This window comes from Natator depressus, chromosome 2 (genome assembly GCF_965152275.1).
Source record: "Natator depressus isolate rNatDep1 chromosome 2, rNatDep2.hap1, whole genome shotgun sequence".
NCBI classification, from domain to species: domain Eukaryota; kingdom Metazoa; phylum Chordata; order Testudines; family Cheloniidae; genus Natator; species Natator depressus.
The window spans coordinates 218,416,208-218,439,804 of record NC_134235.1 but is presented as its reverse complement, the minus strand read 5'-3'; the positions used below and the strand labels follow the sequence as shown (position 1 = coordinate 218,439,804).

General features: G+C 42.9%; 1 protein-coding gene across 1 annotated transcript; it reads right to left on the bottom strand.

The window, feature by feature from the left end:
• Nucleotides 1–8,826: 8,826 nt before the first annotated feature.
• SAMD9L (sterile alpha motif domain containing 9 like) lies at nt 8,827–17,846 on the bottom strand. Its single transcript, XM_074943380.1, has 2 exons — nt 17,833–17,846; nt 8,827–13,654 (listed from the first exon to the last, which is right to left on the bottom strand). Exons 1-2 carry the CDS (start codon nt 17,844–17,846, stop codon nt 8,827–8,829), a joined length of 4,842 nt encoding a protein of 1,613 aa, XP_074799481.1.
• Nucleotides 17,847–23,597: the final 5,751 nt, after the last annotated feature.

Below are 23,597 nucleotides of genomic sequence, written 5' to 3'. Positions count from 1 at the left end.
GCTGGATGTTTCAGCTAAACTTGTCTCAGCTGGATGGTGCTCTCATGCCAATTTCACCAGCCTGGGGCCAGAGTCTGATCTTATTTATAATGGGATAAATTGGAAATAACTTGACTGAAGTCAGTGGATTTACCCCCAGTATAAATCAGCGTGACAAGATCAAAGTCTGGCCCATTACCTTTTAATAAGAGATAAGGGACCATTTCTGCTAAATGGTGGTCTGAAAGTGACTCACCTGCCAGCATACGGCCTTGTGGCTGCCCCTGGCATAGTGAGGTCTTCTTCAACATCCCCTCCAATAGCCACTCCTTCCCTGTGGTGGTCTGCGTCTTCTTGTGACTCAGCCCTCTGACCAACTCATATTCAGTCCCACCACTTCCAGGGTAGCTGAAACTCCCACCAACAAGTTGTGCAATGGCTTTGTATCAGGTCTTCTGTGCCTGTCTCTGGGCCCAGTAGTCCTTACAGCCCTTGTCTCAGGGGAATCATGCCAACTTCCTCAGTGGCCTGTAAGAGAACCCAGGCCCTCCCTCCACTTTGGATTCCACTTCAGGGATCCTGTATTTGGCAGCCAAGGTCTGCTCCCTCAGACTCCATGCTGCCAGTCTGGACTACTTCCTACCTTGGCCTGTCCCTAGGCCTTTCCCCCCAATCCCCTTTTCAAACTCTGCAGAGCAATTTCCAACTATTATAGTGAGCAATGCTTCCCAGGGTTTTCTTCCTCGAGATTCAGTTCCTTCCCTTCTGACAAGGTTCACCCTAGAAGCAGCGATGGATTAGCGACTGGGCCAACAAGGCCTGTGCCCAGGGGCCCCAGCCAACTGGGGGGGCCCAGAAAAAATGCACTGCCAGGCAGTGGAAGCTCAGAGTCCCGGCCACCAGGCAGGATGGGGGAAGCCCCAGCAGCCCCGACCCCAGGAGAAGCGCTGGGCGGGTGGGGGAAGCCCCAGCGGCCTCCGGCCCCATCCCCGGCAGAAGCTGGGGGGGTGGCAGGGGAAGCTCCCATGCCCAATCCCGCTCTCTGGCAGAAGCACTGGGAGGGCAGGGCAGGAGAAGCTCCAGCACCCTGACCCTGGTCCCCCACAGAAGCATGGGGGGTGGCAGGGGAAGCCCCATCACCTGGACCCCCGCTGTGGCCCTAGGACTGGAGGAGTCTCGCTCCAGTGGGGACAGAGCTTCTCTCATCTTGGGGCCACAGGGGGCGGGGGGGGGGGTCAGAAAGGAGCAAAGGGGTAGCTGAGAGCTGCAGTGGGGGGAAGAATGGGGGGGGGACCCTGGGTGGGACAGGGGCAGGCCCCAGGTGTGACATTCCCCTCCGGTGTTATCTGGACCAGTGATCTGCTAGGTCACCCCAATCCTTGACTCAGGGAGCCAGCCTTACCCTGCTCTGCTGTGAGAACCCCCACTCCTGGGCTGTTCATGCACAGCCTCTGGCATGTAAGCTGCTCCTTGGATTGTGCAACCGAATGACACGAGCCAATGTCTCCGGTCCCAGACACAACCCTAGGAACCTCATTCTTGCAATGTCCAGTTATGTCCACTGGAGGCTGCAAGCTTATATGAGTTTGTCAATTTAGCAAAGAAATTGATATGCACCAGGCTTGCTTCAAACCAAATGCACTGCTTCAGATAGAACAAACAAACAGATTTATTAACTATAAAGATAGATTTTAAGTGATTATAAGTCAAAGCATAACAAGTCAGATTTGGTCAAATGAAATAAAAGCTGATCTTAACACTTTCAATGTCCTTACAAACTTAGACGCTTCTCACCACAGGCTGGCTGGTTGCTCTTCAGCCAGGCTCTCCCCTTTGATTAGTGCTTCAGTTGCTTGGTGTGGTGTCTGTAGATGTAGGTGGAAGAGAGAGATAAAGAGCATGGCAAATGTCTCTCCCTTTTATCAGGTCCTTTCTTACCTCTTGGCTTTACTCCCCCCCAATTCAGAGTAAGGTGAGCAATATCTCATCACAGTCCCAAACTGCCCAAAGAAATTGGATGACTCCCTCGAGGGTCTAACAGATTCTTTTCTTGCTGCTGAAGCCAGTGTCCATTGTTCCTGTGAGGCTGGGCTGGGTTTGTCCCATCCATGCCCTGATGAGGTGTGAACTGCCTCTCTGTTCTTGGAGAGTTTTTGCCTAGACTTGCTTTAAGCCATGAAGATACATTTTCAGCCTCATAACTATATACATGAAATTATAACTTATAACCTTACTATAACATCACAATAACAACCATGCTCAGTGCATCATGAGCCTTCCGAAGACACCCAACATGACAAACTTTGCATTGGATACCACACAATCATTTTATAAAGATGAACATGGGAGTGTAGGGTGTTCCCCCGAGGTACAGAGTGTCACACCAGGGAAGGAGTAGAAAGGGGTGTGGCTGTGGGCAGGGCCACAGGCAGAAGGGGAAGATTGGGGTGGGACCACAGGCAGAAGGGGTGGGAAGGGGCCCCCCACTTGCTCTGGCCCAGGGCCCCAGGAAACCTTAATCCGTCAATGCATAGGAGCTTGCTTCACCTGTATCTTCCCAGTATCTCCCATGGTGTTTTCCAGAAATCTCTTCTTAGGAAAGGATCTCAAATCCTACTGTCCATCTAGACCTACTGCCCTGAAGGCCTTCTATTATTAGTCTCCCCTACCCCTCACAGCTGGGTCTCATCTTTAATTGGGCCTGGCCCACCCCACAAGGACACCCAGGTGTACAAATTGCTTGCTGGCTCCAGTTAACTCCTTTTATACCAGAGTTGGGTATACTGCCCATCACAATTTGTTATACTTGAATGTGGGATAGCCTATATGAGGGTGTGTGTAATATGCAAAAGTCATTGGAGCAGGGGGACTGGACTCTTGGTCTCCCCCTTTCTCAGTGGGTGTCTTAACCACTGACCACCTGACTCCAGGAGAGGGGTTCCCAGTTCTGGATTGCAAGCAGAGATAGGCACCTCCCTGAAGCCTGGACTTAGGTGCTTATCTCTGTGAAAGTGGTGGGTCTTCACCGCTCTCATTGGCTATCTTAGATGATTCCCCAGCTAGCATGTTGGCTCTTGTGGATTGCATTCCATAAGAACATAAGTGACTATCTCCCTATTCATTGTATAAGGAGTCTAGGTACCAGACTCAGGCTTTGTGGATTGCAGTGTCATTCCTGTAATTTTCTAGGTACCTAAAGGTTAGGTGTTGCAGGCAGAGTGTTGCAATACCTAATTCTCTCTGTGGTTCCGGGCCTCAGTATTCGAATAACTCTGCTCCCTTTGCAATCAATGGTAAAACTCCCATTAACTGCAAGGGGAACAGAGTTAGGCCAATGGTTAGAAAATTCCACCTCGCATTCTCTTTTCCAGGAGCTTTACTCTGCACAAGGGGCTGAGTATTGGGAAGATAAGGCCTCTAAAATTTCATAACTTTGCACTGGACAACTTTGTGCCGGTATAAATAGTAGCTGTTTCTCTCTCTCTCTCCTCCCCGCTCCCTTTCCCCCTTTTTGAGGATTTTGCCAGATATGTAATAATGAAGCTTTGGAAAGTAAAATATCAGCTTTACACTGCCTTTGTTGAGAATGTTCGTACTAGTCTCACAGGACAGGAAAAGTTTGCTATTGGACTGAGTAAGAATTTTTACATGTGGTTAACTGACTGGATGAACTGTAAACTACCTTGACTGGTTATTTTCAGTCTTTTTAATGCTTAACTTTCTTCGTGAAAATGCTGCAGTTCTGCATTTTGTCTAATAGTTATGGATCAGATCTGAAGTCCTTCTTTTGCTGTTACTCAGGCATAGGCAGACAAAACTCTTATTGATAGTGACTTCATTATTTAGCTCTTTATTAATTACTTAAGCAACCTTAAGTCTAAATTTCTGTGAGAAGGTATCTGTACATGTGTTTGTAGGGTATATATTGAGATGGACTAAACTTAAACCCTGGATTTGAACACCCCCAAACTGTGGTGAAATTCAATTCTGGACCCAAATTTAGTAGCTGTCCAAATGTGCTAGTCCAAAATTCTAAGGGCCAGATCCTAAGCTGGTGTATAACTATGTAGCCCCATTGACTTCAATAGGCCTATGCCAATTTACCCTAGGTTGGGATCTGTACCCTCCTGAACTTTGGGAAAGTTTGCAACTAGATTTCGATCCAAATTTTGTGGTACAGGCACATCTCTAATATATCAGTAGATAGCTTGTAAGTCAATTTCTAAAATGCTTTGGGGATTTTTCTCAGTGAAATATATACATGACAGTTATCTGACTGGCTTCTGGGAGCTGAACTAAATCAGGCCTAAATTTAGACATTCAGAACCTAGTCTGAATAGTAGGTTATATACTTGTGGCAGGAGTGGAGAGGCTGAAGTAGCCCTCTGTGCCCAAAGTACACCCTACTGCGGTAGTTGGGGCGGGGGCATGGCAGGGCCCAGGCTAGTCCCTATGGGGAATGGGGAGGAAGCGCCACCCTGCCCTGCTCTTCCCCCAGCTCCACTCCAACCCCATTCCCAGTCTCACCTGCAGCTCAGGCTCTGGTGGCGGCCATGCTCCTAGTCCGTGTGGCAGCTCTGCTCTTGGCTGCAGCCCTGGCCTCGGCTCCCGGCTGCAGCTCCAGCCCAGGACTCGGCTCTCGGCTCCTGGCCCTGACTGTGGCCCCTGACCAAGGCCCCGCTTCTGGTCCCGACCATGGCTCCAGCCCCACCAGGGGTGCCAGAATGGCGGCCATGGCCCAATCACTTTTTACCTGCCGTAAGGGCGAGTGATGGTGGGGTGGAGGTGGAGAGGAGCGAGCAGGGGACAGGTTCTTGGGGAGAAGAGGTGGTGTGGGGCTGGGGGCTTGGTGTGAGGGCAGAGCCTTGGGGGGAATGGGCGGTGTGAGGGTGGGGCCATGGTTTGTGCACTGGTGGCCCCCCCCACTCTAAGGGAGCTTCTGCTGATCCTGGGCCCCACTCCTGGCCACGGCTCCAGACCACAGTTCCGAGGGTGGGGAAGAGGGCACAGATTGGTTCCATTATCGGTAAGGGAGGGCGTGACGGAAAAAGTTTGGGGATCACTGCCCTACTGGGAGGGAGAGGACTGAGGATCAGTGTAGCAGCAGACTCACCATCTCAATATTCCTCATCCCTCAGACTTCTGCTTCCACGCCTGCACTTACTCATTCCGTATTGCCATGGGAGTGACTTTCACCCTGTGCAGGAGAGCACTCTGGGCTTGATCCAAAGCCCAAATAAGTCAAAGGAAAATCTGTCCTAGAGACAGGTCCTGAACTTGTGTAAACTGTTGTAGCTCCACTGAAGTCAATGGAGATATGATAATTTACACCAGCTGAGGAGCTGGTTCCCATTGACTTCACTGAGCTTTGGATCAGATTCCTTATGTGCTGCTCCTCAAACCCATTCACTCCTTGGCCTAGACTGGTTCTGCTACCAGGTATTGAGGTGTGGGCTGGATTTACTCCTCAGTGGAACACTTGCACATATTCATCAACCACTTAAATACTGACTTAAGCAATACCCACAGTCAAAGGTATAGCGCAAAGCACACACATTAACAACATTCAAAAACAACATTGTGGATTCCAAAATCCCCAATTCCCTTTTTTATTAAATACCATGTTTCTGAATGAGCAAGGAAAACTTCAGGCAAATCCACATAAGATGTAACAAATATTAATTTGCACAGTACATGATTTCCAGAGAGCTGGAAGTCAACTCATGAGAAATATAAATAACCCCTAAACAAACAAAATACCAAAAAAGCTCCAGTAAGCTCGAGAATTGCTTAAGCCTAGATCCTCAGAAGTATTTAGATACTGAACTTCCATTGATTTCACTGGGTGTTCAGTGCCTATATACCTTTCAGGATCTGGGCCTTGACGTTTAGCATTCATAAACAATTCACTAATGCATAAATATGTCCAGGTTTTCTTATGCATGTGGCATTTGGCAACTACCATATATACTCAATCATAAGCTGGTTCATTTATAAGCCGACCCCCCCAAGATGGATAAGTAAAAATGGAAACATTTTATGACCCATTCATAAGCCGACCCTATAATTCAGGGTTCGGCAAACTTTGGCTCCCGGGCCGTCAGGATAAGCCACTGGTGGGCAGAAATGGTTTGTTTACCTTGAGCGTCCGCAAGCACGGAGGTAAACCTAAGTAAACAAAGTGTCCCGGCCCACCAGCTGCTTACCCTGATGGGCCGGGACAGCAACTGGTGGGGAAATTTTTTGGGGGGGAGAAGCCAGGGGTCAGGGTAGTAGCCCCTGTGACCACCCCCCACATGATCCCACCCCTAGCCCGGGACCCCCACACTCTCCCCATCCCATCCCTTCCCACCTTAGCTGGCCTGGCTGGAGCTGCTCCAGCAGGCTGGGCGGCATGGCCGCAGTCTGCTCTGGCAGGTCAGACCAGGCAGCACGGCCGAAGCATGTTCTGGTGGGCTGGGCCGGGTGGCACGGCCGCAGCGTGCTCCAGCGGGCTGGGCGGTGCGGCCACAGCCTGCTCCAGCAGGCGGGGCAGGGAGGCGCAGCCACAACCTGCCAGCCCCGGAGCTGCAGCTGCTTCAGAGGCTGGGGGGAGAGCAGCGTGGCCAGAAGCAGAGAGACTCTGGCCCTGCCTCTTCCCTTCTGGCTCTGCTGGCTGTGCTGCCTCTCCTTACTCCCTCTGTTGGGGGGAGGGGCTGTGTCCCACCTCTCCCTCTCTATACCCGTTCATAAACCGACCCCCTTCTCTGATGCTTTCCTTTTTTACTAAAAAAATTCAGCTTATGAATGAGTATATATGGTATACCAGATTTTTGGATACCTTTTTGGATACGTTGGTGAAAAGATTACGCTAAGCTATTATCAAGTTTAACTTAAACTATTATCAGTCAGTGAATATTGATCAGACCCTTCCTTTTACTTTATCTCATAATACAAGAACAAGAGGTCACTGGATGAAATTAACAAATGAGTAAAAGGAAGTACTCCAAACAGCACACAATCAAATTGTAATATTCACTTCTCTAGGAAGCTAAAGAGAAACAATCTGACTGAATTTTTAAAAGTTTTATAATTTTATAAACATTCCAAATACGGTACCAATATTTGCAGTTATAAAAAGGGTTATACTATTGCAGATTAATGTTGCAGATGTATATTTCAAACTAATATTTGAAGTTATAAAAACTAAAAAAACCTATAAAACCTATGGGTAATTAATTAATCCCATCATGATTCAGGGCATACACTGATAGCCTGCAAGGGGTTAGGAAGGATTTCCCTTCATGTAGTATTTTGTACAAGTGTCTAGATGTACTATAGGTTTGTTTTTTACCTTACTCTGAAGCATCAGGTATTGGTTGTTGTCCAATAGCTGGAATAGACCTTACTCAGGTGATTAGTCATATTGAAATCCCATAGCTGGATTGGGTCTTATATATGGTACATCCTATGTTACTGACACATCCAGAGTTTTAAAGTAATTTTGAAAGAAAATTATGTATGTAAATTTTACTAACTTAATAAATTTAAAGTCTGATAATCATATTCACACAGTTTAGAAGTGTAACTGTGAAGAATCCTCAGACTGCAGTAACATACTGTTTTTGATATTTCATACTAGTGTACTTTTCTTTGTGGAAAATTTATAATACAACCCTAGCATATGAAATGGCAATTTCCTGCATATGCATTCAGTTGTTTCTTCCATTGATGACAACAGTGATCAGTGTTAAAAAGGAACAAACCACTGGAAAGAAACAAATGCCCCTAATATGGAAAAACCACCAGAAGGGGTAAACCTTTAGACCTAGAAACATATATGACAAGGAGTAAAATTTCAAAATTTCTTAAGTGATTTAGGAGCCTAAGTTCTATTTCCAAACTTCTACATGCCTAAGTCCCTTTTGAAAATGGGACTTAGGCACTTTTGAAATTTTTAACTCAGATCAATTTAAAATGGGCCAGAAATAGTGATGTTCTTTCATTCAGTGCCTTGTAAGCCAAAACAGAAGATAGTTGCATCCTTGCTTTGTACCCTAGTCCTATCTTTATTTTCAGATATCTCAGAGGAAGAGGAAGGGGAATGCTTGATTTTTCCTGGAGTAAAAATATTACAGTTATTATCTAAAAAATGAGTATGTCAGAATATAGCTGTTATAGATATATTTTACTGTAGATCAAAAGGTTATTTTCATAGCTACCCGAAGGCCTGATCTCCCCTGCCTTGCACCTTGTACAGTCATTTACTCTTGTGCAAAGTTGGTGTAAAATGCTACCATTTGATTTGGAAGCATTTTACACCCACAACATAAAAGGTGAATCACTACATAAGGTAAAGGCAGTGGAGAATCAGACCCTAATTGATCAATGTTCTATGTACATTCAATGTGTATAGGAGTATCAGCTTGGTGACCTAATGTTTTTAGGAAAATAGTAAAAATAAAAAAACAGCTGGGAGCATAGGAGGGTGTGTATGTACCAGAAGATGATAGGGCTTTATAACCATCATGGCATTTTAAAAACAAACCATGCTGGGGTAATTTTGTCTGCAAAGTTCTTTCCAGGCTAAATAATATCTTTCTTCACATCAGTCATTCAAGAATCTTGCTTTGCATCAGCATGTCTGCATATCATACCACAGTGCTCATATCTGGAAAAGTAGGAGAGCAGTTAGAGAGCTCTGCACGAGATGTGAAGAGGCTGGAGGAACAGAAGAGGGAATTGCACAGAAACCCAGATGCTGCCTTCTGAAGCTATGAATAAAGAAGTGTTAAGGCTAAAAAAATGTATCTAAAAGGCTCCATGGATGTAGAAATGGAGCATATCATACTTTAATTATTCAAACTCTTAAATCATTTTTATGTCATATGCTATTGGACCATCCATGGAAAATCCCAGATAGAAAGACACTCTTTCTATGCTTTTGCCACTTCTGAGACTGCCTAAGAAAGCAGGTCGCACTGGTATACTGATTTTTTCATCAATTCCATAGTCCACATAGACAAGATCGTTTTCGACCTTGCCATGTAGACGAAGCAATAGATTTTGGACAACCTTTTCTTCCCATATGCATCCTTTTTGCCACAGGGAATGCAAGTCATGTACTTGGAGCTCACTGAAAAAGTGATCTATTTTTCCTTTGTGAACAAGCCTATTCAGACCTCTATTATTCCCAAGATAGAAATGAGCAATAGGCTGCTTGGAACGACACATTTGTTTGTATTGCCCTCTAAAAGACTTCTTCAGTGATGTGACATACTTTTCCATTTGCCTGGAATCCTGATCTAATTGTTTTTGATTCTCTGGCCAGAATAATAAAGAGGCTAAGAAGTAAGGTTCTGAAAATCGATGCTCTAGACCTACTTGCTGTAGGATTTTTCTAAGCTGTGCATTCAATTCATGAAGAGCCCATATCTTCCTGGATTTAGGTTTAATACAACTGAGAACAATGTTTGCCAAAATGAAATTCTGTTTCTCCCTCAATAGGGGTGCATGTGTGCATTTTTCAATCAAAAATGTATATTTATTCACTATGTCTTCCATTTTGCTTTCAGCTTTTTCGTGACTATTGAGATACTCCAAAAGCCCAGAGAACCTGTCTGCTTTGGAAGCCTCCAAACTTCTCCTGCACTGATCCTCCTGCTGAGGCAAACTGAGTTTTGAGCTCATTGGATTGTCCCCCGATATCTCAGGATCCAAGTGGCAAAATATTTCTGCATATTTGTTGAAACATTCTCGAACCTTCTTACGTATTTTGAACTCCACACTTTCTTTTTCAATATTTTTTGTTTTCAGAAGGACAAAGTAGTTGTCAAAAAAGTCAAATGCCTCTTTCAAACTTGAGCGCAAATTAGATAAATAACAACAGTAATGGTCAAGTGCAAACTTATATTCTTCACTTTCAGTGTCACTAGTTGCTGGTGGGATGGGATGCTTTCCAGACAAATACTGTAGCATATCTTCTTGGGACAATGGATTTTTTTTGTTGAAAAGAGGAGTACACCCAAGAATATCTATAGTGTACAGACCAGTTTCTATTTCCCCCAAATAACAAGCTGTATTATAAGTATCATACCTCCTTTTAGACTTTTGGAGCTTCAAAGCTTCTCTTACATTGTCTGTACTTTCATTTTGTTGTTGGGATTCTTTAAAAGCCTCTGAAGCAAACTTAGCAAGCTCTAGCAAACGTTTCAGGTCTTCAGCAGTTATGACCTTCCTTTTTGCATTTTCATCCACCCAATTTTTTATCTGACTTTTAAAGACTTGGCCTAAAGTGTCTGATATATATGAATTGTTAGGGGCTCTCTTTCTGGCTTTTTTGGCCCACTCTAGTGCAGAGACAAAATTCTTGTCTATAATGTAGTAGTGTCTTGCTAAGGCTTGGCAAATGAATGGGTTTTGGCTAAATCGAAGGGCTCCTTCACGTAGCACGCTTTCAACTTCAGCACTACCTTCTTCCTTCTGAATTTTTTCAATTAATGGGGAAAACAATGTGTCTGTGTCATCTCCATGTTCTTTACGTTGTCTGGTAAGTAGCATACTTTGCACATCATCTAGAAGTTTTCTTTTTCCCATGTCAGAATCATAAAATAAATTCTGTTTTAACAATTGCAGTGTTATTGCACTTTTAGTTAACCTATAGGTTAGGTTAAATTCTTCTAGACAGCAATTAGCGATCAGTGGGTGAATGATACGCACTCCTTTGTATGTTTCATATTCTTGCACCTTACTTTGTATTAGAATATTAGAACAAATTCCCATCTTGTCTTCTAAACTTTCTTTACCCCAATGTTTGCCAACTATTCCTAAGAAATCTTCACATTGCGATACTGAGATAGTGGACTCTGTAATGTAAGAGTTTAATATTGCCAGGAAGGAAATAAGTTGTCCTTGTTTGCTGTTAATGTCCAAACCTTTCAGTGTGTTCTTGACCACATTTTTTATATATTCTGGATTAAATTGTTCTTTCATAATCATAAATGAATAGAAATCTTCAGGGTGCTGATGCTGCTGTTTAATTTCTTCCAGTTTCTTCTCAAAAGCCCGTTGCTCTTTGAAAGAAAGTTCGCGTTTTAGATTAATGCTGTCTGATTGACTGCTCTTTGAGCTTTCCACAGGATTCTGAGATCTCATACAATTTATGATGATCACTAGAGGGTTTTCATAGCTAATGCATTTTCTTGCTATAGCTGACTGAATTTCATGCTGCAGAAGGTAGACATTTTCTTGCTCTTCAAAATCATCTACAAGAAGTAATACTGGCAAGTAATCTTCTTGGTTGGTTGCGCCGTAGGTGATTAAAGTTGTCATCTGTGTTCCAATTTCTGCAAAATCAACAGTTTTATTTTTCAGAACGGCACATCTGAATTTCTTCTTTAACTCCCAGAGAACATGCATAGCTAAGGTTGTTCCACCACAGCCTGGAGAGTGATAAAGATTGATAACTTTTGATGGTTTTTGTGTAGAGGAGTGGGATGAAGATTGAATCAAGTCTTCAAGTTTTTCATAACTGTCCCTTTTGATAAAGGGGGAAGAATAGTTTTCAGAAGAGAAATAAAAATTCCACCATGAAACTTTGCCACCCCGGTAAAAATGCTCTTCTTGAGATTTTCTGAATTCAGAAAACTGAACTTTATCCTTCTCTATATCTGTGTCTTTGCATTCATTTTCACAAAGTATTTCCAATGCTGTCATGAAGTCTTCTTCCTTCTTTAGAAGAATTGTAGAAGAACCATAACATGGTAAAAGCCTCTGAGAAGACTGTGTCACAGATTTCAATTTAAGGATAGTGCCGTTCACTGTTGGAAGGTTTAAATTAGCAACACATCTCTCAGTAAGTTCTTCTGGACTAATGAATCTAGCTTGCAGAAGGTCTTTCCATAGTTGGAATGTTTGTGCACCAATACAAATGCAGAGCATGTCTTTAAGCCCTTCCAGTTCTTGGTAAAATGTGCAGAATGTTTCAATAAGGGGATCCCCTGGATCTTCCACTTCGGAGAGCAAAAGAAACACTACTAGAAACTTTCCTCTTTGCAGTATCTCTGGGTGTGAAAGAAATGAAATCAATTTCCTGACTTCAGCAGCCCTCTTTTGTTGCCACAAACTGGGATCTAAAGGTTGATATTTTTCATCATTAAGGTCTGATCTGCCATTGCAGAAAATCCAGCTGGGCTGGTGATAGAGATTCAGATCTTCAATTATTTCAGAAAATGATTTGCCTTTCATTTGATACTGATTTGGAAAATGAAGGTTTGCACCTCGTTTTTCTCTGTATTTTTTGGCCACCCCAATCTTTTCTGACTGAGAATCAAACTCCAGCACAGCAAACCATTTTACTTCCTGCAAAAAGTCTAAGTGCTGTGTTTGAGTTGGATGGCACTTGTTTGTTACTAATATGTACCGGTCATAATAGGAATTATCCAGCAAGTCCTTGCTACCTGTGAGTAGGCTAATCAGCTTTCGACCCTCATTCTCTTTCTTCTTTCGTTTTTCTCTGTGTTCTTCCTCTGCTGCTTTTCGACGATCTGCTGCAAATGTAATCTTGGACTTAAATGACTGGAGTTCTTTTGGATTATTAAGAATGTTTTTAGAGCTGGGTCCATCCCGTATAAATAAAGATGGTTCCCAAGTTTTAGTCTTAAAATTGTAATTATTTATATGGAAAAATTTTGTTTCACATATAGTGTGGTTTGGAACTACATCTACTTCAATGACAAATGTATTTGATGGAGTGTTATTTTGCAATAATACTTCCACAAATCTAGGTTCCCTAATGCAGGCTTTTGCAACACGGACAAAACGTTGGTCAAAGTACTTTTCAATTTTTTCATTAAAATCGTCAATAAATTCATCTTTACTGCTTAGTTTCACTCCTATAATTTCCCCGTGTGGCTTGTTGCTTACTCCAAAATGAATAGTACCATTGGTGCGGGAATTCATACATGCAGCAGCAAATCTAAAGGTTTCATTGCTAAATTTCAGCTTAATATCCTCTTCTGTTGCATTCTCTGTGTTTGTGAACAGTTTGAACTCATGTGCTGGCTCAATGAGATTCAGTGGCCCCGTTTCAGGGACATTAAGAATATAGTGCTGTATATAACGACGACTATCATGAAACTCATCAAAAGGATATGGCAAACAGTTTTGTCTGGTTGGATGTTGATTATTTTCCAGTAATTTCTTTGATTTATCTTTTGCTTCACCTAACTTGTTTTCTGTTCTATCTGTGAGCACAGACTCCATAGACTCTGTGCATTCAGATAATCTAAGTTCTTGTGACTCACTGGCATCTGCTGACTTTGATTTTCCTTTATTCTTTTGGTCTTGCTTTGCACTTCCTCCATCTTTCTTCTCCATTAAATATTTTTCATCAAAAGTCTTTTTTCTACCTTCTTGTCTAACTGTCTGAGCTGTGCTTTCAACTAGAAAGTTAAATTTCAATGCATTCAAAATTTGAAGAGCTGGGCCATACGTTATGCCTATAGCTGTAAGATGTTCTGTAGTAAACAGCTTCAAGTTTGAACCTGTCACATCTTGGCTAAACAAGATTTCACCATATTTCTGGTCAATCTTAAGTTCTTCAGTTACCCATTGTTTTACTTGTTCTTTTGTCCAGTCATCAATATTTGGAGGCAGATTTGGTTGTTCACTCTTCTCAAGGTTTTTAACTTTAGCCCTTGAAAGAAAAAGACAAGATAACCAAAACTGTTATCTATTACAGCATATTAGTTTTTAAAAGCTCTTTAAAGTCATATACCATCTAATTCCTTCATTAATGGTGTCTGAAATATAATATAAAGAAACACTTAGTCTACATGGAGAAGATAATAACAATGCCTCGCTCTTGTATAGACTTTAAGGCTCTACATATGTCAAACAGATTAGCTTTAGTATTCTTGCAAAAAGAATAAAGATATTTCACTTTGCAGTCCCTGATTTAAATTAAATTAAGGTCAATAATGAACAAAATTTGTGAGTCTCTGATAGCCATTTGGTGGCCTATATCAAATGAGTTGGAAGCTTTGGTTCCTTTGTTGGTCAACAGATGTTCATACCACAAACTCCATTATCACAATTGGATCAAATTGGTACTATGTTTGCAGTCTCAGCAGGGAAACCACTGGTGAGGTGGTTTGGGGAGTCCTGTACTCCGCTCCCAGTGCTTAATTCAGTGGTGTCCAACCTTTTCCGCCTGAAGGCCGAATTCATTATTTAAAAAATAAGAGCCCACAATCAATAGTTTGAGGCAAATATTCTGCTCTGTTCCACTCCTTTTGCACCATGCAGACAGTGCAAAGGGATCACAAAACATTCATAAGTCCCCTGCTGGGGAAGCCTCCAATAGGTATAGAGTCAACCTAGCTATCTCCTATTATAGTCTCACCACAGCTGCAGGTGCAGGATGTGTTTCAGAGTGGGGAAGGACTTGTCAGATGGTGAGGAGAAATGGCTGAGATGTGCTGTGCTCTGTAATCCCTTGAGGATTAGAGGCCGCTGGTGCAGCTCAGAGCATCCCTACATAAGATAATCAAGTAGTTATAACTGAAAGTTGGGTCTCAGATTCTCTTCCTTTTCCTGGGTTGCCCTGGTTGGCTGTGTGGGGAGAAGAGCCATCATTTGCTAGACACTTTTCTAGGCACAGTAAGAGCCAGTTTAACTCCTATCCTGCTCTTCCTCAGGCTTCCACAACCCAGCAACAAAACAGGCAATGGAGCATTCAAACCTACAGTCTCCTCCTATACAAGAGAAATTGGAAAATTCTCACTGATGAGAAGTTTCAGAGTAGCAGCCGTGTTAGTCTGTATTCGCAAAAAGAAAAGGGGTACTTGTGGCACCGTGGAGACTAACAAATTTATTTGAGCATAAGCTTTCGTGGGCTGATTCAAACACTTCAGTTTAGAAACCACAGACTGCAGTTTGAGGGATGGGCATAATTCAACTCACAATCAAATACAAATTTTCTTCTTAACACAGTCACCCCCGGGGGGACAAATTTTAGAGTCTTAAGGGGAACAGGTTGGACACCACTGCTTTAGGTATTTTTCAGATAAGCTAAAGTTTTAGTTTTCACTGATGTCTATGCAGCACCTTTCACAAGCAAAACACTAACTTAAATAAAATAAAAATGAATAACAAAGCAATGAGACTGGGAATGCCTAAAGAAAGTTGGTCTGATCTCATTTACACTGGTTTTACTGTGTTGTACTCATTTCACTTCTGTAGAGTTGATCCTGATTTACACTTTCTGATAGAGCTTTCCATTGCAAAGCTGCCGATGCTTAAACATTGAAGACAGTAAGTGATGGGGTATAAACCCCACACCATCCGTGAAAGGGAGCCTGAGGGTGCTAGTAACCTCACTAATTGCATCCGGGAAGGGTGTAGTCAAGTAAAGGGGATGGATATAAAAGAGGAGAGAGAGAAGGACAGTTGGGGAGAGGAGGCCCAGAGGAGAAGCTGTAGTAAGTTCCCTATCTTTGGGGAGGGGCCTGATAGAAGGCCAAAGAGGCTGGAAGGGCAGGAAGCAGACAGTCTGTTCCTGAGGTGAGCCTGAGGTATTATAAGACATTATAAATGTCTTCTGCAGTTTCCACGATATGCTATGCATCCGATGAAGTGAGCTGTAGCTCACGAAAGCTCATGCTCAAATAAACTGGTTAGTCTCTAAGGTGCCACAAGTACTCCTTTTCTTTTTTCTTTTTACGAATACAGACTAACACGGCTGTTACTCTGAAAAAAGATCATAACAGAAAACTACAAACATTTTTAAAGGAAGGCAGGTACAAGAATGTAAAACTCAGCCCAGAAAAACTGCAGCTCAAACAATATTTGGTGACACATTGGATATCTGCTCACATCAGAGAAACTGAAAGCAGATCTCAGCAAGATCAAGGCAGTCAGAGACATGCCAGCTTCAGTGGATGTGAAAGGGGTACAGCACTTCATAGGAATGATAAATTATCTGTCCACATTCTCTTCACACCTGGCAGCAGTAACAGAACCCATATGTCAGCTGGAGACCATTGCTCATGTGAGGATTCAGCCATTAGAGAGACACCAGAAAGAGGGGACTAAAGGAGTCATGAGGAGTGCAGTGGCAAGATGACTATGCAAGAGGGTCATGCAAGAGGGACAAGAGATCCAAAGGAATGGGAGACACTTATGAGCCAGCAGACACCACACCTAGAGAAGGCATACAGAGCTACAGAGATCATCACAGGACGCAGAGATGGAGAACCATTTGGAGGTCAATCCTACAAGGAGGGAGAAGACTCCACAGAGCAAGAGTTTGCTAGACTTGGAAACAGGTGATAGGGAGACAAAGAGAGGTCACTCCCAGTGTGGTCATCAGTTGAGCAGACCCAACTATCTCAAAGACTATGCAATCAGCTGAATCTGTGGTAAAGGCAAGACTCCAACTTGGCTATGTTCTAGAAACCTCTGGCCAAAGGGATACAGGGTGAGGATCTGGGTGTCAATAATTTGTTTTTAATGTTTCTATTAAAATGTCTGTAAGGTATGGAAGATGTTGCATGATCAGTGGAATTGGAGTCAGAGGGCCCAGGCTTCCTGGAGGGACTGTTTTTGAGGGAAACAGGCAATATGAGGAACAGGTCTGGAAGCAACACAACCATATGGACAGAGCAGTGCACAGGATTTCATACTTAACCTGCATTCAGCATCACTCTTTGCTAATGAAACACTGCTGAGGGATGATGGCCTGCCTGATCCCTTGGGAAAGTGGAGAACTATGCCAGGTATAGACTGTGCGGTGGAGTGAAATGAAGCACAGGAGCCTGTAGACCAATGTGAGGACGTTTCACTATAGCTGATCCTTGCCTGCGAGGGAGAGGGTGGCCAGCTGAGATCAACTGGGGCTGAAGATTTAATTGTCTATATATTTTTGTTGGAGTTGTGGCTCTGGAAGGGTTAAACTCTTGAATGTGTCTTGGACAGAAGGTCAGGCCACTCTTACAGCTGGAATAGGCTGAAAAACACAAGGGAAACTAAGGCACAGTGGTGGCTATTCCACATTCAGCCACCAGTGGGTGGGCTGGGATGGAAAAACTGTGACATCCTATGACATGCGACCATAATTCTCAGCCAACAAAGACTACAGATTTTGATGTTGATATTTTTTGCTTTATTCTTTAACTGATGCTACCAAATGCTATTATATCAAACTAGTATCCAAGTTTCACTATCAAATTTTGTAAGTTTCTGTGCATTCTGCTTTGTCTGGAGATGAAACTGCTTTGTCTATGGTATATTGCCATCTGTAAGACAGAGAGAGATGAGCTTATGGATCACACTCTCATGACCATTTTGTCTAGTTATGTCAATTATAGACCGGATGGTTTGTATGTTCGACTGGCTATTGTAAACAGGTGAAAAGAGAATTTGTCTTACATTTTTCTTCAACATTTTGTCCATTATTTTTATAAATGGGGCCTGAATTGTAAAGTTTGGATCTGAATCTACTGGAGCTGAGATTTGGGTTGGGATCAGCTCCAGTTAATTCCAATATGAAAAGGCATGACAGAGAGAGGTGGCAGCACTAGAGCAGAGATTAATGCTGGAAAGATAGCCAGAAGAAATTGAAAAAAGCATAGATCACTAGTGGGAGAAGGAGACAAACAATCAGCTAATTCAAACACATTTTAAACTTTCTACAGCTTTCCAGTGTGCCTTGCTCTGGCCAAGTAGCTGTGACCAAACTGAATTTCCACATTATCCTCTCTCTTCCACTGAGCTCAGGGGAATCTTGGGCTATTTGTACTAAACTATGACTCCCTGATTGAATCATTTGCAGCTACCGCTGCTGAATCAGGGGCACCAGTCAGCTTAATGTACCTTTTTTTCCCCATAATGGAATTCTTCTGATTAAAGAGTTTTCTTCTTAGTTCTTTTCAGTGAAGAGAATTCCTGCATGCTGAAAAAAGGAACAATAGATTATCTAAGCTTCCCTAGCAGCATAATTTCTCAGGCTGCCTATCTCCACCGCTGTATAGTTACAAGTACAAACAGGATTTTGGGACTTACTGCTTCAAGGGCTGGAGAAGTGCATGGCATGCCATAGAATGAAGCCACTCTTCTTGCTCCAGTCCAGGTTTTATGGGCTTGGGGATAAGTGGCAAGTATGCCATGGAGCCATTGCTTCCACATCTCTTATCCTTTGCACAGATCCATCTGACCTGGCTCCACTCTTTTCACATTACGTGAGGTGAAGGGACAAAATCAACCCCTATGTTAGTAAAGTACCTTGTAAACCTATGATGCTATACAATTGATTATTAACAATACTAAAAGTATAGCACTTATTTTATAAATAGCATTCTCTAAAAACAAGTTTGCTTGTTTTCTTTTCACTCCTCAGGATTCAAGTTGCTTTATTATGGAGTTTGTTTTATCATCACAGACATAAACCTGAAATTCTTGTAAAGGACATTAAAATGGAAAAACACATAGTGGCAGGGAGACTATTTTCAGCCTAGCAAGTTAGAATCAGAGAAATGTAGGGTGGAAGGGACCTCGAGAGGTCATCTAGTCTAGCCACCTGAACTGAGGCAGGACCAAATATACCTGACAGGTGTTTGTCTAACATGTTCTTAAAAACTTCCAGTGATGGGGATTCCATATCCTCCCTTGGAAGCCTATTCCAGTGCTTAAGTATCCCTGTAGATAGATAGCTTTTCCTAACATCTAATCTAAATCTCCCTTTCTGTGGATTAAGCCAATTACTTCTTGTCCTATCTTTGGTGGACAATGAGAACAATTGATCACTATTCTCGTTATAAAGCCCTTGCTATATTTGAAGTCTGTTATCAGGGCTCCCCTCAATCTTCTTTACTCAACATTCCCAGCTTTTTTTTAATCTCTCCTCATAGGTCAGGTTTTCAAAACCTTTTATCATTTTTCTTGCTCTCTTCTGGACTCTCTTCAATTTGTCCACATCTTTCTTAAAGTGCTACCTAGAACTGGTCACAGTTCTCCAGTTGAGGCCTCACCAGTGCCAAGTAGAGTAGGCCAATTACCTCCTGTGGTCTTACATATGACACTCCTGTTAATACACTGCAGAATATTAACCTTTTCTGTAACTGCATCACATTGTTGACTCGTATTCAATTTGTGATCCACTATAACCCCCAGATCCTTTTCAGCAGTACTATCGCTAGCCAGTTATTCACAATTTTGTTCGTTGTGCATTTGATTTTTCCTTCCTAAGTGAAGCACTTTGCACTTGTCTTTATTTAATTTCATCCTGTTGATTTCAGACCATTTCTGCAATTTATCAAGGTCCTTTTGAATTCTAATCCTGTCCTCCAAACTGCTTGCAACCCCTCCCAGCTTGTCACCTGCAGATTTTATAAGCATAGTCCCAACTCCATTATCCAGGTCATTAATGAACATATTGAATAGTACCAGACATAGGAGAGTCCTCAGCTGGACCCAACTAGATATATCCCTCAGTTTGACAGTAAACCATTGATAACTACTCTTTGAATACTGTCTTTCAACCAGTTTTGTGCCCACCTTATAGTAATTTCATTTAAACCACATTTCCCTAGTTTGCTTATGAAAATGTCACATGGGACTGTGTCAAAAGCCTTATTAAAATCAAGATATCTCACAATTACAGCTTCTCCCCCATCCAATAGGCTAGTAACTCTGTCAAAGAAGGATATTAGTTGGTTTGGCATGATTTGTTCTTGACAAATCCCTTTTGGCTGTTACTTATAACTCTGTTATCTTCTAAGTACTTACAAGTTGCTTGTTTAATAATTTGTTCCAGTATCTTTCCAGCTATCAAAGTTAGTCTGAATGGGCTACTGTTCCTCAGGTCCTCTTTGTTCTCCTTTTCAAAGATAGGTTCTGTGTTTGTCCTTCTCCAGTCCTCTGGGACCTCACTTGTCCTTCATGAGTTATTGCTAATGGTTCCAAGACTGCTTCAGCTAGTTCTTTAAGTTCCGTAGGATGAATTTCATCAGGCCCTGCTAACTTGAATGCATATAGCTTATCTAAATATTTGTAAACCTGTTCTTTTCCTATTTTGACTTGCATCCCTTTTACCCTACTGTTAATATCAATTTATTTAGTATCTGGTCACAGTTAACCTTTTGAGTGAAGACTGAAGCAAAATAGGCATTAAACTCCTCAGCCTTCTTGATGTCATCTTTTCTTCCCCCCTAAGCAGTGCACCTACATTGTTCTTTGTCTTTCTCTTGCTCCTAATGATTTATAGAACTTCTTATTATTGTCTTTTATGCCCCTTGCTAGGTGTAACTCATTCTGTGTCTTAGCCTTTCTGATTTTGTCCCAATGTGCTTGTGCTATTCTTTTGTACTCCTTAGTAATTTGTCCATGTTTCCACTTTTTGCAGGCTTCTTTTTTGATTTTCAGGTAATTAAAGAGCTCCTCTTGGATCCCTAGTGGCCTCTTACTATTTTTCCTATCTTTCCTTTTCATTGGGATACTTTGCTGTTGTGCCTTTAATATTGTCTCCTTGAAAACTCCTGAACTCCTTTTCCCCTTAGATTTTCTTCCCCTGGACCTTACCTACCTGTACTGTGAGTTTGTTAAAAGTCTGCTGTGTCCTTATGCTGCTCTTCTATCTCCTTCCTTTCCTTAGAATCATGAATCTATCATTTCATGATCAGTTTAGCTCAAATTGCCTTCAAACATCAGATTTGTAACCAATTCCTCCCTGTTAGAATCAAGTCTGAAATGGCTGTCATGCTGATTATTTCCTTCACCTTCTGAAATAAAATGTTGCTCCCAATACATTTCAAGAAAGTAATTTGAATGTTATCACTTCACTAACCAGAATTCACCTTTGCAATACAGCTTATGCACACTTAAATATAATTATTTAAAACCAAATACTGTATGTTTCATTATTTGGAAAATATGTAGTGAAAGAGATGCCTGAAGCTGGATGGTTTTAAGTTTCATTTTCTAGGCTTGCTGTAATGCTGCTCAGTTTCATTTTACGAACCAGCATTTCAGGAAATGAAGCTAAAAAATAATGCTGGAGTGTGAGTAATTTCTTGTTGTAAGTAAAAATATTCTGTTTTTGCAATAGCAAGTTTGCCACCTCATTACTGTAGCATAGTATCTTTCAGTTAGGAACTTCCACTAAATTATTTCATTATAATCACTTCTGCAGCTACTACTAATAGTTCTTTCAGCAGGAAAAATGCTTTCTGAGAATATCACCTTTTATCCCATTATAGCTTCTGTCTAATATTTTGACAAAATAGTTTCACCAAAAAGGAGCAAATTCAAAATAAGCCATTAGCTGGTTTAGCGTTGCATAAAGTATATTTTAAGTTATATGCATCTTTTGCCCATTAGAGCTAAAAACTGATAGTGCACTTACCAAGATTGTCATTCAACTTCCTTCGTATAGTAGCTGGAGAAACGTGTTTATTCAGGTAGGAAAACTTGTGAAATAGTTAAATAGTTGTTTCTTCTAATCAACTACAAGATGAAATTATTTCAAATACAATATCTTCTTGTTGCAGTAAGGGTCTGGCACACAGGACAGCTGGCAAGAAACTAAAACTTTATTTCCTGTTATCCACTTGCATGACCGAATCACATGAGAGCAGCTAGCATTCACCCCTCTAGCAGCTACTGGTGCATCTTCCCTTAAAAAACAAAACAAAACAAACAAGTAAATAAATACTGTCTCTGAACCTCAGTGACTTTCTGATCACAAAGCCAGATTTTGTCTCAAAATATTTCTTTCTTAGAGGGGATGAAACAGTCAGAAGGACCTGTCTGCAGATTAGAGCCCTGGAGCTGCTGGAATGACACACCCCACAGTGCCCACTGTCATGGGGGCAATTGGAGCCACATGCTTGCACTCCCCATGTAGTGCCATAAGATGGTGGTCTGCTGAAGACAGATTCACAACAATTCGTGGAGAATATGGGCAATCACCCCTGGTATAAGACAAAGTGATGATGCTTAAAAAAACCAAACATTTAAAAACACATGTGATGTTCCCCTCTGGTGTAATCCGGACTGGCGATCTGCTAGGTCACTCCAATCCTTGACTCTGGGACCTAGCCTTACCCCGCTGTGAGAACCCCAAAGGGTCCTGACACTACCACCACTCTTTTATGTCCAATTAAGCAAGTTATAATTTTTTTTTAATTTTAAACCCCCTCCCAAGGTTTTTCTGCAAACCTTAAATTTTAAGGTAATTCGAACAACTGAGGCAAAATCTTTCATCACACAGCTGCAACCACTGATTAAAGACCTAGTGGACCAACAACAGGTCCAGCAGCAATGTTTGGTGCAACAAATGCTGTCTTTTCTCCAGTGTCCGGAAGGCAATGGGAAGTCCGACAGCTCGGACGTTGAATCCCATCCCACTGGCCCATCCCAATGAAGCTTATGAAAATGGCCTTGGTGATGACCTTCAGGCATTCCTTACTATCACTGAGCAGGTGCTGGTAGCAGTGCAGTGGCCTCCGACTGTGGGCCATCTTGTTAGCCCCTATCTGACTGGACCAGCGCAGTGCACCTACCTGGGGCTTGACCCAATGACTGCTCAGGATTACCTCAGAGTCAAGGCTGCCATCCTTGATTATTTGGATATCATGGAGGAGATGCATCGCTGTTGCTTTCATGTAGAGAAATATCTGTAGGGGGGCCTGGCCCTGGATGGTAGCCCAGAGATTGAGAGAGCACTGCCAGCGGTGGCTAAAACCCAAGGCTCGGATGCGGGGAGCAGGTCACTGAGCTTATCCTGATCAAACAATTCACTCATATACTCCCTACTGTTGGGATAGGGATAGGTCCTGAAGCACTAGCCAGAGATGTGGCCCAAAGTGGTCAGCTTAATGGAAAATTACATGGCTGCTGATAGCCTGCTGGGAATCCAGGAGGCAACTGGACAGGGGCAGCATAACCAGTTACAGCTGCTGCAGACAAAGCTCTCCTCACAGAGCAACCCCAAGCTGTTCCCACAGGATAGGAGGGAGATATAGAACCCAGCAGCTTAGAACTGCTCTGGTCCCTAATGGAGAATAATGGGGACAGGACCATACATCCAAACATTTGTAGTGGCTAAAGTGGGACACAGCCAATACCAGTGGAGCCATCCCTACTGCAGCTGCTGGCCCAGCACTTTGCCTCCTGAATCCGTGCCATACTCAACCCCTGCCTTCCGGCCTGGCTCGCCCAGGTGAAGTGTCAGTCCCCATCTTAAGCTCCTCTGTAGCCACTGAGCAAGTCTGAGGGGACTGAGAAAACTCAAGGGGAGCTCAAGCTGCTGCCCTCCCTAGCTCTGCCCCACCAATGGTATGCACTGTGTATACGGCTGTGGGCATCACTACTTCAACCAGGATGGGGTTTTGGGGGGTCTGGGAATGGGGCTGACACTGAGGTAGGCCAGCAGCCTGGTGCTGGGGGTGGAGCTGAGAGTGGCCAGTGGCCCGGTGCTGAGCTGACGCTGGGGACAGCCGGCGCCCTGGTGCTGGAGGCAGTGCTGAGAGTGGCTGGTGGCTGGGGGCAGTTCAGCAGGGGCTCCTCTGGCCACGGGGGATGTGTGTGAACTCAGGGCTCTGGCGGGGGGGGGGGGGAGTAGGGGCAGGGCCTCAGGTGGA